Source organism: Aspergillus fischeri, genomic scaffold (assembly GCF_000149645.3).
Source record: "Aspergillus fischeri NRRL 181 1099437636265 genomic scaffold, whole genome shotgun sequence".
NCBI lineage: Eukaryota > Fungi > Ascomycota > Eurotiomycetes > Eurotiales > Aspergillaceae > Aspergillus > Aspergillus fischeri.
Window position 1 is genome coordinate 63,776 of NW_001509761.1, and position 15,046 is coordinate 78,821.

The 15,046-nt window shown below is 51.5% G+C and overlaps 5 protein-coding genes across 5 annotated transcripts, besides 2 other annotated features; 2 read left to right on the plus strand and 3 right to left on the minus strand.

The window, feature by feature from the left end:
- Nucleotides 1-347: 347 nt before the first annotated feature.
- On the minus strand, nucleotides 348-1,610 carry NFIA_000760 (Ankyrin repeat protein; the record flags this gene model as incomplete). The annotated part of the gene is made up of 1 exon (XM_001258628.1): nucleotides 348-1,610. One exon carries the CDS (start codon nucleotides 1,608-1,610, stop codon nucleotides 348-350), a length of 1,263 nt encoding a protein of 420 aa, XP_001258629.1.
- A 562-nt stretch (nucleotides 1,611-2,172) lies between these two features.
- Nucleotides 2,173-2,243: a microsatellite.
- A 742-nt stretch (nucleotides 2,244-2,985) lies between these two features.
- On the plus strand, nucleotides 2,986-4,220 carry NFIA_000770 (zinc-binding alcohol dehydrogenase family protein; the record flags this gene model as incomplete). Its single annotated transcript, XM_001258629.1, has 4 exons — nucleotides 2,986-3,093; nucleotides 3,153-3,240; nucleotides 3,312-3,469; nucleotides 3,540-4,220. The coding sequence occupies 4 exons, from the start codon at nucleotides 2,986-2,988 to the stop codon at nucleotides 4,218-4,220; spliced, it is 1,035 nt and encodes a 344-aa protein (XP_001258630.1).
- A 1,345-nt stretch (nucleotides 4,221-5,565) lies between these two features.
- NFIA_000780 (tetratricopeptide repeat protein) lies at nucleotides 5,566-7,308 on the minus strand (the record flags this gene model as incomplete). The annotated part of the gene is made up of 1 exon (XM_001258630.1): nucleotides 5,566-7,308. One exon carries the CDS (start codon nucleotides 7,306-7,308, stop codon nucleotides 5,566-5,568), a length of 1,743 nt encoding a protein of 580 aa, XP_001258631.1.
- A 2,182-nt stretch (nucleotides 7,309-9,490) lies between these two features.
- Nucleotides 9,491-11,029, plus strand: NFIA_000790 (FAD-dependent oxidoreductase; the record flags this gene model as incomplete). Its single annotated transcript, XM_001258631.1, has 2 exons — nucleotides 9,491-10,675; nucleotides 10,931-11,029. The coding sequence occupies 2 exons, from the start codon at nucleotides 9,491-9,493 to the stop codon at nucleotides 11,027-11,029; spliced, it is 1,284 nt and encodes a 427-aa protein (XP_001258632.1).
- A 2,023-nt stretch (nucleotides 11,030-13,052) lies between these two features.
- bgt2 (GPI-anchored beta-1,3-endoglucanase EglC) lies at nucleotides 13,053-14,463 on the minus strand (the record flags this gene model as incomplete). The annotated part of the gene is made up of 2 exons (XM_001258632.1): nucleotides 13,053-14,210; nucleotides 14,269-14,463. The coding sequence occupies 2 exons, from the start codon at nucleotides 14,461-14,463 to the stop codon at nucleotides 13,053-13,055; spliced, it is 1,353 nt and encodes a 450-aa protein (XP_001258633.1).
- Nucleotides 13,439-13,467: a microsatellite.
- Nucleotides 14,464-15,046: the final 583 nt, after the last annotated feature.

Consider the following 15,046-nt stretch of genomic DNA (forward strand, 5'->3'; position numbering starts at 1 on the left):
TCATTTATCGGCCGCGTATCGTACATGCGTTTGTCGCAAATCTCGGCCAGAAACTTCTCATCCAGTTCTTTCGCAGCAGACCTGGCCATAGTGTGTCTTACTGCGAGATTTACCGATAATTGTTGGACCGTAGCAGGGACTTGAATTCATCTAAACTAATAGGTCAAACACCAACTTCTATAGTCTTCTTTTAAGCCTATATTTGGGGGCTGCACCCCAAATATTCGGTCTATAAGTAAGATATTACGACTACCGCGGCGGATTCCCAGCTTTCATCTGAAGCGGATGCCATTGATATCGTCCTGCTGAAGCATTAAGAATTTGATCGTCTAATGTTATTCATGATGTCATCCTGGAACAGGAGGGCGAATAGGCAGAATGGTCTCAGACGAAACGTGGTCGTTTCTGAGCCGGCGACCAGCAGGCCGGTGACAAGTCCGGCGACAAGATATTGTGCGTGTAGCCAACTGCCGTGTAGGAGCCGTATCATCAAGACTAAGACAAGCTTTTTGGATACTCTGGCAGCCGCTCTGCAGCGCATATTCAGCAAGAGACTTGCCCTTTAGACGTATATTAAGGTCCGCATGGTGATCCACCAACAGCCGGAACTCGGTCGCTTTCTCAAGTCGGATAGCATCAAATAATGCTAGCCCGCACTGCCTGACATCCGCTCCTGCCCTTAATAGGGCCTTTATAAGCTGCAAGCTTTCGTCGCGGAGCATAGCTAGGCCAAGTGGTAAATTTGGCGGTAGTTTCCAGCCTGGACTGGACCTCTTAGCCGGTAGGGCAATGTTTGGATCTGCACCGTGGCCGAGCAGAAGCTTGACAACTCTTAATGCTTGAGGCGCCGGCGCCGATAATAGAGCGCCACATAGTGGTGTGCACCGCTCTCCTCTTGGCTGAAAATTAATATCAGCCCCTTTGGATAGACACAAACGAATCTGTTTTTCGTTCCCTTCTTTTGCCGCGTAAAGAAGCATCCACTGTATCTCAGCCATAATAGTATGATCCAGTCTGATAGGGGAATGTTTGTATTTTCCTAGCTCCTGAAGCAGATAGTCGGCGATGTCATAGTGGCCTTGAGAAGCAGCATTTGCTGCTGGACGGTGAAAAAGACGGTCGTATGAAAGTGGGTTCGCGCCAAGTGAGATAAGCATCTGAACTAAGGTGAAGTTGCCCTGGCGAGCGGCCAAGGCTAGAGGGCTTCGTCCATAAACATCTTTGAAATTGATGTCGGCGCCATTTTCAATGAGTTTCCGCACGAAGTCTGCTTGTCCGCTGGTTACTGCATGGCAGATCGGGTGGTCGCGTTTCGTATCGGCCATTGATGAGACCCGGTGTAGCTTGTGACTCATTTGAGCTCGATACCGTGATTTCCAGGAAAGGTCCACTCCTATATCGAGAAATCGCTGCAGTGTGCTGGTAGAGCCTCTTTTCGCTGCCCAGATCAATGCGGCGAACCCACGGCTTCGCAGATTCCATCGATAGAGGCAGCCGATAAGCTGATTGTAGAGAGACGAATGAGTCCGTAGGAGCGCGTTCAAGTCTCGACAGTCGAGTTGAGCCGCGATGAGCATAAGCAGCTCATGTGGGAGTAAGAGAATCGGCATGGTGGAGGACAAACGTGGAGGTTCAAACCGGGGGGAGAGTACGGACGGGGTACGTGACAGAAGGGGAAGCCGAGACTTATAAAGGTACGTAGTACTTGCTGCGGCCCCCACCATCCCATACGGTCAAAGTCTGCCCAGACGGCGGGTGCAGCGGCTCGGACTGCCAAAAGGTCGGCTGTTACGGCACCCGCTGCATTGGGGGGACGGGCCTCTGTCTGAGCCCCGGATGTATTTCTTTGGGCTGCATCGGTCCCCTCTGCGATAAGGTGACAGGCGAGTGTTCGGGCCCGGTGAATCGGACTGCGAGACCAGCGAGGCTGATATATGCACCGAGTACATCTCATCCAGCCTTGAGCCTGTCGCTTCTACCTACACTACGACTACCTCGACTGCTTGCCAGACCATCACTGCTTGCGATGCCGAACCCTCGACCACGACCACGACCATCTCCGACCATGTCGCTGTTGCGACGCCGCACAAGTATTATCACTGGACCCTTGACCCGGTGGTAGCCAGCAGCGTGGCCAGCTCCATCGAGAAGGACTTTTCTTCTCTGCACGCGACCACCACAACTACCACCACCACGTCGAGGACCACCACCAAACCCACCTCGACCACGGCTTCAACCACAACGGACGCGTTTAGCCCCGCGGAAACCGAGCTTTCCTGTCAGGACAACTCATGGATGTGCGGTCACTTCACGGGTGGTAATTTCCGGGCGTTCTGCGATGTCGCGAAGAGCTACCTGCGCGGGAACGAGATCTACGGGTTCGTACATCACTGACTCCGATCCTAACAGGCAAAAACTGACAAGAGTATGGATAGGACTACATCGCAGGACTCAGACACTGGAGCTTGCTACACTGATGGCAGACATCTCGGCGGTGGCTGTGGTGTCTTTGTCGAGGGTGACGGTTGTCGGCTCCGTGGAACCACGATGCAAGCGTGTGTACCCCATAGCTCGCTGCGTTTGCGTATCACATTTCTAACTTTGACAGGGCATACGACCACCTCGAAAACCCAGACCAGGGAGGCTGTGGCGCTTGCGGCCATGTCTTTTTCGACAATGGATGCAAGATGACGGTGAACTATGTCAGCACTTGCGGCACAGTAGGGAACTGATGTTAACTTGCTTGTGCGCATGGAAATGGATAAGTCGAGACTTAATAGAATAGAATAGTGATCCTCTCAGGGATAGAATCAGCATAGTGAGACCTGGGAAGTAAGGTAGAGCAGCCAAGGGCCAAAGGATGTAGCCATCTGGACACTACCTAGCCCGCTAGTCGCGTGACCATCGGGTGACCCTCACCCCTCACTTTATGTCAATTATTTTGGACTCCTTGCCTGAACCATTTTCATACCTTTTATATCAATCATGCCAGATAAGCAGAACATCGCAGCATGGCTTTCTCGTGTTGGGGCAAAGCTAGAGCTTGGCCCAGCCCCAATTCCTGAGCATGGCAACGACGAGTTACTCATTCAGGTAGGGGATGATACGCATATGTAAATCTGAACACAGTCTTCATGTTTAACATATTATAGACCAAAGCTGTGGCCATTCAACCAGCGGAATACAAAATCCAGGATGGTGTCCTTCCGTTTCCCTTGTCATACCCTACAATTATAGGATGTTCGTGAATCAAGGACTCCTTGTCTGACCTAATACATCTTCAACAGTTCAACCAGCTGATCATGTAGCAGTGTGCTTTTCTGGAACAGTTGTCCAAATGGACCCTGGTGTGACGCGTTTCCACGTCGGGGACCGAGTTGTCACCAATAGCGCAGGAACTCTGCGCAATGATGCTCGATTCGGGGCCCTGCAGCGCTTCGCTTTGACTACGCAGCAACTTACGGCGAAGGTTTTGCTCTCCTTCTTACCCAGATCCCCTGTGTGATTGGCAATTGGTGATTTAATCATTTCTGGACCAGATTGGTGAGGCATCTTTCGAACAAGCCGCTGCTCTCGCCTCCAACTTGTATGGTGCGATGAGTGCGCTTGTCTTGCACTTGCACCTGGACAAACCTTCCACCACGCCTGACCTATCCAATAAGGCCAAGAAAGTTCTAATCTGGGGTGCATCCTCTTCCTTTGGTGCAAATGCCGTCCAAATTGCAGCAAGTGCAGGGTACACGGTTGTAGGTGTTGCATCTGCTTCGAACGCCGGTTTGGTCAATTCTCTAGGGGCTACTGAGTTTGTGGACAGAAGGCACGCTTCGGCGGCTGAGGATCTAATTGCAATTGGTCCCTTCCATGCCGTCCTCGCCGCTGCGGACTCGGCGAAGGACCAGGAGGTGATCGGAACGGTCTTGGCTGCTCAAGGCGGGGGCACGTTTTTATCCACAATGGGCGTGAGAGAAGGCGTAAAGCTGCCTGACGGGGTCAAGGGCGTCTTTGCCCAGTTTCTGGACGACTACCTCGATCTAAAAAATGCTGACTTCACTAGCTGGGAATGGTGGGAGGATCTGGAGGAGGCCGTCGCAAAGAACCAAATACAGGCACTCCCGACCAGGGTTATGGGTGGGTTGAGCAATACGCAGGATGCTTGGGATCTCCTCAGACAGGGGAAGACTAGCGGCGAGAGATTGATCATTCACCCAAATTCCGACTAGGCACAGTTTATCTTATGAAGACTATTGAATTATACCCCTATGTAAAGTGATTCCTGCCGTCGATAACACGCTACTTATAGGCCATGAGTCTGGCCGCGTTACCTTTCTTGGGCTAGGAGCGGGAGAAAGGGAACAGTAGTCATTAAATGTGCGAGTGTAGTACTGCAAGGATAATGCTCTAGTGAATTTCATCCGAAAGGATACAGTGAATGACCCCGCGTTGGGGTCGCGCAACTCTGTAGGGACACCTCTTCGATGCTTCACAATGAATCGCTGATTTGTCTCAAAGTATATGTCTTGAATCGCTCTGCCACCGAGGCATCTGCCATCGGGTCGCTCTGGTCCCATGCAACATCACCAAAGTACGTCTTGGTTGGGATAGTGAAAAGGGAGAGGGCCAGAAAGTCCAATTCTTCAAAGAAAAGAGAAAAGAAATGGGGCCGTCAGGAATGGGATTGCAAATCACAAAGGCTAAATGAGCTGAAGGACTCACCTGGCCCAAAGCTCACCTTAAAAGCAGTCAGCCTGGTTGACTGTGTATGTCAGATACGCCACGGGTTCTTGGCTACAGCTCATAGCGATATGCCAACATCCGTACCACGATGACAGTCCATAAAGCTCTGGGAGTAGTCAGGTCTTGCACTACTTCTTGTCCTTGAGAAATACTCCGTGGAACCAGAAGGGTAATTAGTACAGATGATGAGGCCTACATATATGTGTTGCTTTCCTTCTTTTCCCCGTATTCATTGGTGCCAGAAAAAGGTACCTACCGACTCTCGATAAGATGCACCCTCTTTGTCTTTTATAGTGACTGTAAATGTAAATGCGGATGAAGCAAGGACAAAACTCTTTCGTAACATATCTGGATCGTCGACAGTGATATGTTGGTGTTCGAGATATAAAGCTCTCTTAAAGACCATTGAAGTATAAACAGTACAACGTGCAATCTTCCAGTCAGGTAGTACTGTATTCTCAAGCAGGTAGGGTTTTTTGTATATTTGTCTGCAAAAGTAAATGGCTCTGGATGTGCATTGTAAAACATAATAGTCGTCTCGACCATGCATAGATAGGGCTGTGCAGTTGTGAGGCTTACGACAACACATGCTTCTTGCTATCGATGGTACAGTCTGACCTGGTGTTGGCCAGAGTTATTACAATATCCCGAACATGCGATACAGGGTACTTCACCTATGCCACAAAGGGCTGTACCAACTATGAGACCTCTTCAAGTAGTACCTCGCCAGTCTCCTGGGGTAACGAGAAGCTTTCTAAGAGGAAATTGGACAAGGAAATCAGCTAATTCTCCATTTCTGCTGAAGCATATACTGACGTTCAAAATATCCATTTAGTGGCAATTCCCGTTGGAACTACAACCCTTGATGACACGCGGCGCTTGAGATGTATCCGATCGGCAAAAGCACGAGGATTTGATGGGAATGTCTGCTATAGCGAGCGCCAGCTTTACTGCAGGCTCGATGACAGCCGCTTCCTCCGTTCTTCCCAACCGCGTCAAGCACTCATGATACCCCTGGAGCGACCAAACATTGTTCGGGTGGCGGCGGGGACGAATCAGCGTGTTATCGAGTCCAAGGTCAGCGCGGTACACATTGGCCGCTTCCTCGAGATGGCCCTGTTCCAGGAGAAGGGCCGCGTAGGCATGTCGACTGGGTTGCATCCACGACCATGGTTCACTATACGGGAGCTTGTCATCCAGTTCGATGGATTTGCGCAGATGCTCAAAGGCCTTGTCGTAGTTTTGACGGCGATACTCGATTTCTCCATCCAGCATGGCCGCGGCCACGGCCAAGGTCTGCGTACACTTGCCATTATAGACACGGCGGGTCTCTGGGACAAGTGCACATGTCTGCTGAAAGAGCTCCCGCTGCTCTAAGGCTCCATCTACATCCCCAGTAGCCGCATAGGCGACTCCCTTGGCGTAATGTGTAGTTGCCGTCGTGACTCTGTATAGTTCGGAGTCTTTTGGTAATTCCATTTGTTTCAGCGCCTCCCACATCCCAAAGCGCACCATGACATGTAAGCGAATGGACATGAAGTTCTCTAACCAATCAGCCATGGGCGGGGACTCGATTCGTAGCACATCTTCAGGGACTGAAGCCTCCATCCGATCGACCGCATCCAGGGCCGTATTCAGTTTTCCAGAAAGCATAGCGGCGTAGATGAGGGAATGATAGTCGTGGAGTCGATAGAACGTGTAGAAGTTGTATGGGCCTGCGCGGCGCACATACTTGTCATCGGCTAGAGTAGCCTTGTAATTGGACGCAATCGAGCGCCGCCAATCCCCGATCAGAATGTCGAGATGAGTTGGCATGTGGTGGATGTGGCCTGCATCAGGCATCAAGTCACGCAGATGGTCGGCGACATTGACACCTAACTCGGGATTCGGCGACATTTCAATGTAGTGGATGTAGAGGTGCAGTAGCCCTGGGTGCTTATCAGACCCTTTTTGAGTCAGAGCGCGTTCCAGTACCTCCTCGACCTCCATTGTGGCTGCTTTGGGATTGGGTTCGCCAGTAAACAGATCCCAGAGCGCCCAAGGAGTCTGATTCATCAACGCGTCCGCGTAGAGAACTGCGACATCCAGATCATCGCCAAAGGCTCGATAAACAGGCTTCATGGCCGTCGCATACGCATGGTTCAGTGCCGACTGCTCCGCAGTATTGGGTGGCGAGGCGCTCTGGAATCGGGATTGGATGGCTTCGATCAACCCTTGCTCAATTGGGGTCGCAATATTTGCATGTTCTTTGGCCTTGCGCGACGCCTCATATGCCCGTTTCATGCAGGTCTTCAAGTCTTCCCTATCAAAACGGTCCCATGGCTTGTTGTAGTTGGGACCAACTGCGTACGCCAGCCCCCAGTAAGCTATGGCGCACGACGGATCGTGAGCGATGGCTTGTTCAAAACAGTAGGCGCCCTCGACATGATTGAAGGCGTAAACCCAACTGAGGCCCCGATCGAACCAGGTCTGAGTGTCGGGATTGGAGGTGGTGATCTTCCGACCGAACGAGCCGAGATCGTAGTATTCGTCACTAGCCGCCACGGGTGGCATGACGCCTGACTCATGAGTCATGATTGGAACGAGCTACACCAAGTGTGAAAAGCTCAGCGAGGAAGAAGGAGAGGTGATGGTGTGAGCGAAGTTCTCTTCGTGAAAGACTGAGCTGGATATATATGTAGGAGCGGGGTCGTGAGCAACATATGACACCGAGACATCGGCCTTTGATTGTAGGCTTCAGTCCATTCATCCACTGATACTCATACACAGCGATAGCATCGGATCGATGGTACCGATGGGTCAACTAGTCTGACCTCTGTCGTCTGATATCGACCACTGTCCGTATCTACTTTTTCGCCCTTCGTGGTCATCTTTCTTTCTGGAGGCCTTCAGATACTTGCGGGGGCCTAAGGCCATCAAACGCCGACCGTAGCGGGGGATGACTAATACGTCATCAGTCACTCTCAGACATATGAGATCCAGAATCATTTGATAAATCCGTTCTCTCAAGGCACAATCTTAGTCTCAGATGGTTTCAAGGGATGAAGAAGCCCAATTTCTCGCAAAGAAACCACAATTGTAGAGCAATAGTACGTCGACTACCCCAAGATCAGCTCAGCCACACGTGAAGTTGGCATGTCTCGCAAGGTGGGTACTATATCCTATCCTAATCATCAGCTTTGCATAGATTTGGCCTGGGCCTTGCTGGTTGCTCGTCACTGCAAAATCTCTTTCCTGAGTATAGAAAGAATTAAATCCGAGGCCGACTGCTGACGTCTGATAGCCACGCATCCAAAACTCGGTGTGATGGGCAAAGCTCTTGTGGGAATGTGGGCTTTAACCTGCCTCGTACCCTCCTATCGTTTCCCATTCCCTGCTGATTGATCCCTTCCCAGTGTCTTAACAATCGACGGGAATGTCATTACCGCTCCAGTCGACGCGGTGGGGCCCGAAGAGGATTCAAAGCAGCTGAAACTCTCGTGCACAAACAAGCCCCCGTCGTCCCCCCATACGTACATAGCATTGATAATGGAGCGTATCTGTCCCCCCTTTCCTCCGAGACCACTGATATCAACAGTAAGCGAAGTTTTCTTCCTGAAGCTATCATCAATTCTCTTAGCTTACTGTTCATCGTAGGTCCAGTTTTACACAACATCATTGGAATTAACTCATCACTTGGTGGTTTACAAGACCCCAATATCATCATCAATCATGGAGCCGCCATGGGCACAGCTCCATCACCCGTCGAAACACCTACAGTGACACTGCGAGCATACCGTTGTGATCAGCTATCATTGATTGACCTCAGCTGCGGAATACATGTAAAGGCATAAGATGAAAGTCGACACCAACATACTTGGACTCAAAGAGGGAAGAACCCTACAGGGGCTAATAGGTATACTGATGAGCTGTACTCATACATGAATGAATTTAATATGTGGCTATTGTAATGAATTTTTATCAGGCTTGCCTGCATATATTCTAGTCTAGGAAGTATATTGCCCCTTGGCCTTGACAGCCAGAGAGGGAGACTTGGGGTTGGTCTTCGACCCGTTTCTAAATCAATTACGTCAAGCAAGTACCCGCGATCCTTCCTCGGAGTTGGCAACAATGATAATTGTTCATAGCCAGTCATCGGGCAAAGCCAGAGGAAAGAAACGTAACCGAAAACTTTGTTTGGAATCACTATCAAGATAAGCACTAATCTCGAGAATGCACAGAGGATTGGGGTCTAATTGCATGGAATTGGCTGTTTGAGAGCGATGGCTGTACGATTTCTGGGTATGGTGGTCGAATACTTTTTGCACCTATTAGAAACTCCATTAATCTTTTTAAGTTATGATGGCGTCTGCTCTAGAATATAGATTAATAGTAACTCTCTAGCAAAGCATTTTAAAATTAGACTTGATGTAGCGTCTGACCTTGTTATGATGTAACCACTCCCACTGGTGAAAGCATGGGAGTCGATCCCTGCAAGTTAACCTGAATGAACTTGTCTTTCTTGGTCCTTGAGGTTGTTTTATTCATTGTGTTTGCCATAAGAATTTTTCAGCATAATTAGGGTGAAAGCAAAGCCTCACTGAATCATTTCGGGATGAGGCTGAGGGGAGCATCTATATGTAAGCTGACTGTCCCGTTGGAGGACGCTGAGTGCACAATTCTGCCTCAGCCTTTATTAAGACACAAATTATTCCTCATTACAAGATATCTCACCCCATAGCTGTAACTCCCGGCATATCATTACCTCTGCACCGTCATGCCCAGGATTGACAGAGTGGCGATTATCGGCGCCGGTCTTTCAGGCCTAACTCTTGCTCTGGCTTTGCACAAGCAATCCATTGCCTGCACTCTCTACGAGGCTCGCGCGTCCGCACTCGACATTGGTGGCGCCATTATGCTGTGTCCCAACGGACTGAGGATCCTCGACTATCTGGGCGTGTACAACCGCATCCAACCAGAAGGCTATGGGTTTGATAAGCTCTACTTCCGCTCCACGGACGACCAGCCCATGGACACATATGAGTTTGGTGGGGTTGAACAATACGGCTACCGCGCCATGCGCATTTACCGGCGTGTTCTTATTCGGGAACTGTCTGCTATGGTTCGCGAAGCCGGCATCCCCATTGAGTATCATAAGAAATTCGTCCGGGTGCTTGCAGAGACAGAGAAGGATATCACCTGGGAATTCAGTGACGGCTCCACAGCAACAGCAACCTGCGTTGTGGGCGCTGATGGCATCCACTCCAGAGTCCGCAAATACCTCTATCCAGGCCTCGAGCCATCCTTTACGAAGATGGTCATCGTGGCGGCCGCAGTACCAACAAGCCAGCTACAGGTCCCGAGCAGCTACAACCTCCCAGTGACAATAATGAATAAACAGCATGGGGCAGTCTTCATCGCGCCGCAGTTGGGAGATGGCTCAGAGGTGATGGTCGGCCGGCAGAAGCGCTCAGAGCAGCTGACCCGAGAAGAGTGGGATGAGCTTCTGAATAATAAGAAATGGTGCATGGATTTCCTCCGCCAGGGTGCAGATGACTTCCCTGAGATCGTCCAACGGGCTGTATCGAATATAGCACAAGAGACGATCTTTCTATGGCCGCTCTCTATTGTTCCTAAGCTTGAAACGTGGACATCAAAACATTGCCGCGTGGTAATTGTGGGTGATGCCGCGCATGCAATTCCCCCGGCTGCTGGTCAGGGTGTCAATCAGGCGTTTGAGGATGTGTTTACGTTTTCGTTGATGCTTGGACGGTCTGACAAGGATTCACTTGAGCGGTCACTAAAGGTTTGGCAGGAAAGACGACAGGAGCGGATAGATAAGGTGCTTGCACTAAACACGTATATGGAGAGACGGAGGATGCCAAGTTTGGGAGAAGAAAAGGAAGCCGAGAACGCGCCCCTCGACTTGGAATCATTGTATAAGCCGGACTTCGTGGAAATGGTGGACGCGTGGCTCTCCAGGCATACCTCCCACTGACAACGATGTTCGAAAAGGATCTCCAACCATGAATCATATAGTATCGACGGGTAATCAATACCCGCTGCATTATATCCCACATTACCTGGTATCAGCAGTCTTTGGTGGGAAGCCCCAGAGTTCATGATTGAGGGGTCTTAAGGAACAATCACTACTCCACTGAGGTATTCACTGCACTGTGTACCCAGAGGTGATTCGCATCTGTACTGATGAGTCTAGTATCCATGGCCAGGTGGGCACCATGATCCTAAGCCATCGGCAGACGAGGCGGGTGCGGCATGGCGGCCCCAGAAGGGAACCGTTATCGCTTGGACTTGAGCCGATTTCATTGTCAACGGTCCTCTGGCGACCAATGGGGTTTTCGGCGAGACGAGATATACTGGTGTTACGCAGCCGTTGCTGATGGCAAGTCGTCGAATGAACGCTAAACCCGAGAGTATGGAAGCGTGGAAGACGGCTCTGGAGTGACATTTGACGGTGGTACCACCTTGTTCGACGGGAGAGTGCTGGTGGATGTGGCGGCCCATATCAAAGTCTGGGAGGCGGACGACAGCAGCCAGTGGCTTTTACAATGAGATGCAGCGTGTCTTGAGGAATTGTAGCCAATTATTGCATTGACGCTGCCGCCGAGGCCGCCAAGCTTGGTGACGACCTTGGGGACGAGTATGGGGCAACCGGCAACGCTGCTGCCATTCTGGCTCTCGCTGCTATCGCCATGGGGGCAATGAGATGGCTCATCGGGCTGATCGCCAACGACGACGACTTTGTGGCCCGAAGGACGGTCGGACGGACGACCGCCGGGCAGAATTAGTCCCCGCATACACCCTCTCGAGTGATCTCCCTTATTTTCAATGGCAGCAGGGTGGGGAAGCACGAGCTGTTTATTCAGAGGTACCTGGATGACCGCTACATAAGCCCACTGTCTCACAGTACCTTCAATGGCTCCAGCTATAGGCAGCCGCAGGTGTAGGAATACGGAGCCCTGTTGGGTGCGGCCATGGCACCGTTTCACAGTTATGGTCAAGTAGCCGTCTTTCCAGCCTTCATACGATAATCCGACGGGGATACCGCTTATATGCTGGCGGTCGCTACACTCACGGGTAAGCCCAACATAGTTTCTGGATTCTATTACATGCTCCCAATGCGTCCTGACGTGGCTGAGCACAATGGCCGCGCACACGCGGCATATATCGGGGAAGACAATGCCGTCTTATGACCTTTACTACTCTACCTCGCACAACGAGAGCAGTCGGAACCGTGGGTGGATTTCGGTGTCCAAAGAACCGGCTACGCCCCTGCTCTTGTTGTTCAAGGGGACAAATGATATTGCTTCCACGTGGGCTTTTCGAACGGCATGGTGTATCGCGCCTGGAGGAAAAGGGACACTTCCTGGCCGGCCAAGTGGGAAAGCCTGGGGATTACTAGCATCTCGTCCGGCATCACCGCGACGGAATGGGAAGGTTCAGTCTACATCGCCGGTAAATGCTCACCCGAGGGAGCCATTGGCGTGTATGAGCTGAGCGGAAAGACCTTCAGCCTTCCTGGGCAGTATTGCGTGGGAACTCCCACGGTTTTCACCGACAACACCACCCACCCGAATAGGCCGAGTGTGTGCTGCTCTAAATTCAACTTCGATTGAGCCCTGGGTATGATCGAGTGCGGGTGGCGCTTGTGAGACCAAGATACAGGTGGAGGTTGATATTTGAGGCTAATAGGTCGTATACTAAGTATTAGGAAAGAATACTCTTAAGGGTGGGATGCCTCTAGGTTGACTGTGAGCCTTGTAGCCGAGAACATCACAGCTGATTTAGATCCGCACTTCTGGGGGATTGGAATACCAGCAGGCAGTCATGGGACACAGCTCCGCCATCCCCAGAATCCCGGAAAGTATCATTCCGAGTCGCTTGAGCGAGATTTCATGTGGACTTGTGGATGGAGCGGAGTTCGACTTTGGACTATCGGGGCCATTAGTATGACACGTTCTAGATGCGGTAGAGTACAGTTTGTATTTCACCTAAACCTAAGGAGATAATAAATCACAAAATCTAAAGATCATGCAGACTACAATGCTATATACGTAGCTAAGATGGAGGCGAGTCATTGATGAACTACCATCCAGATGCCCTACTTCCTGGGCCTTGTTGGATCAATAGGGCTGACAAGCTGCCGTTACCAGTCCAAGACTGAATATAGTTGGTCTATTATCTTGGTCTATTTGGCTGAACGAGAGCCTTAGTATACAACAAAAATGAATGAAAAGACTAGCGCCGCAGTAAAACGTGCTTCATCAAGAGAAAAAATCTGGACAATTGGTTGCCTTAACCGTCATTGAACCTCACGCTTACAGGGCAGCCAGAGCGAGGCAGACGGCAACGACAGCGCCGAAGATGGAGCCCGAAAGACCGCTAGCAGCGTTGCTCAGGATGTTAGAAGACGAAGGAGCGGAGGAGCTGCCGGTGGAGGAAGAGGACTGGCCGGAGGCACCGGAGGCACCGGAGCCGGAAGAGCCGGAAGAGCCAGAAGCGGAGCCAGAAGAGGAGCCGGAGATGGCGGTGCTAGAGGGACGAGCCGACGAGGTAGAGTTCCAAAAGCCGGTGCCGTTGTAGGAGCCACCGGGTCCTTTGCCAACGGTGAAGGTGGGCTTAGCAGAGCCAGCGGCGCCGGAGGAAGCGGCAGCGGTAGCGAAACCAGAGGCCTTGGCGCCGGCAACGGAGGAGGCCGAGGGGACAGCAGTGGAGGAAGCAGCAGCGGAGGAAGAAGCGGAGCAGGACAGGTCAAAGAGAGGAGTGGTGCTCAGAGTGCTGCCGACGATACCGAAGCTGGGGTTGGGGGTCACCGGGTTGGCATCCTGCAGGATGTACCACCAGGTGTTGGTCTTGCCGAACAGGGGGCATCCCACCTCGTCCCAGTAGGTCTTGGCGTTGGCCAGGTTGGCAACGGCAAGGTTCTCGGTATTGCCGCTGACGGGCCAGCCAGTCTCGGTAATCCAGACCTCCTTGCCCTTGGCGACAGCCTCGGTCTTAGCCACAGATTCGTCGAACAGAGCCTTGGCATCGGAGATGGAGTTGGCCATGGTGTTCTGGAAGTACGGGTAGCCATCGAAACCCAGCCAGTCGCAGGCATCAATGACAGCCGAGTTGGAACCGTTGACCCAGGCAGTCCAGGTATCGACGTGGCCGATGGGGGCACCGCTCAGTTTGGTGCCAGCAATGGTGGAACGGACCTGGTTGATGTACGAGACGATCTCATCAGGGTTGGTGCCGAGGCCAGCCTTGGCCTTGACACCGTCGACCGAGTTACGGTACAGATCCTCACTGCCGACAGAAATACCGACAACCAGCTTGGCCAAATCATCTCCGTAATCGGCAATGGCGGTCTTGAGGGCAGCGATTTCGTTGGCGAAGTTTCCACCGGAAGCCCACAGGCCGAGCAGAAGGGAGGTTTCCTCGGCGACGGCGGCAGGGATAGCCGAAATGGGGGTGTTGGCGGTGCCTCCTTGCTGGTTGGAGGGTCAGTCTCTAAAAGGTCATGACCATAGAAAATGCATGGCAACTCACAATCATGGTGTACAAGCGGGCACTGGTGAAGCCGGAAGTGCCCACCAGGTTCTTGGCCGTCGAGAATTCGGCCTGGAAGTCAGACTGGGACTTGGCGCTGCCATCGGACTTGGTATTGCCATAGTTGAAGCCTTGGTGAGCGGCCTCGGAGGTAGCGAGCGCCAGAGCAAGCGCAACGAGCTGTGTGAATTGCATCTTGGAAGGTTCTGAGGTTCTGGAAACGAAAGTGTGTAGAAAAGAAGGTGCGGGCGTTGATTAAAGAACGTAGTTTATGTCAAAGTCAAGAATGAAGAACGAACTTAGAGGGAGAGAACGACTGAATTGAACATTGGATGTCAAAGACAAAGACCAAGTTCGAGGTGAATACAACAAAGCAGATGAGAAGAAGAGAGATGACAGAGGGAAATGGACAGCAGAAGAAGACTCCATAAATAACAAAGCAGGTCTAGACTCTGGGCCGGGTTGACCTGTCCATCTGGTAGCATCTGGTCCAAGTGGGCCGGGGACACGTTGGCTCCCATCAGTCAGGGCTTGTCCCGGAACTAGAACAACACTATTAAGTTATTAGCACTAAAGATAGCATTGCCGGATCGGAATTGCATGGATTTGATTGCTCCGAATACAATAATGTCTTCACTGCCTGGTGGATAGGCATTAAAAAATCAGAGAGGAACCATGGAAAGGGGACAAAATCCTGAGAGGAGGGCCCTAATTCCCTCAGTCCAATAATGGATGGGAGGAGGCAGTGGCTGAGAGGACCACCAATCAGCAAACATGT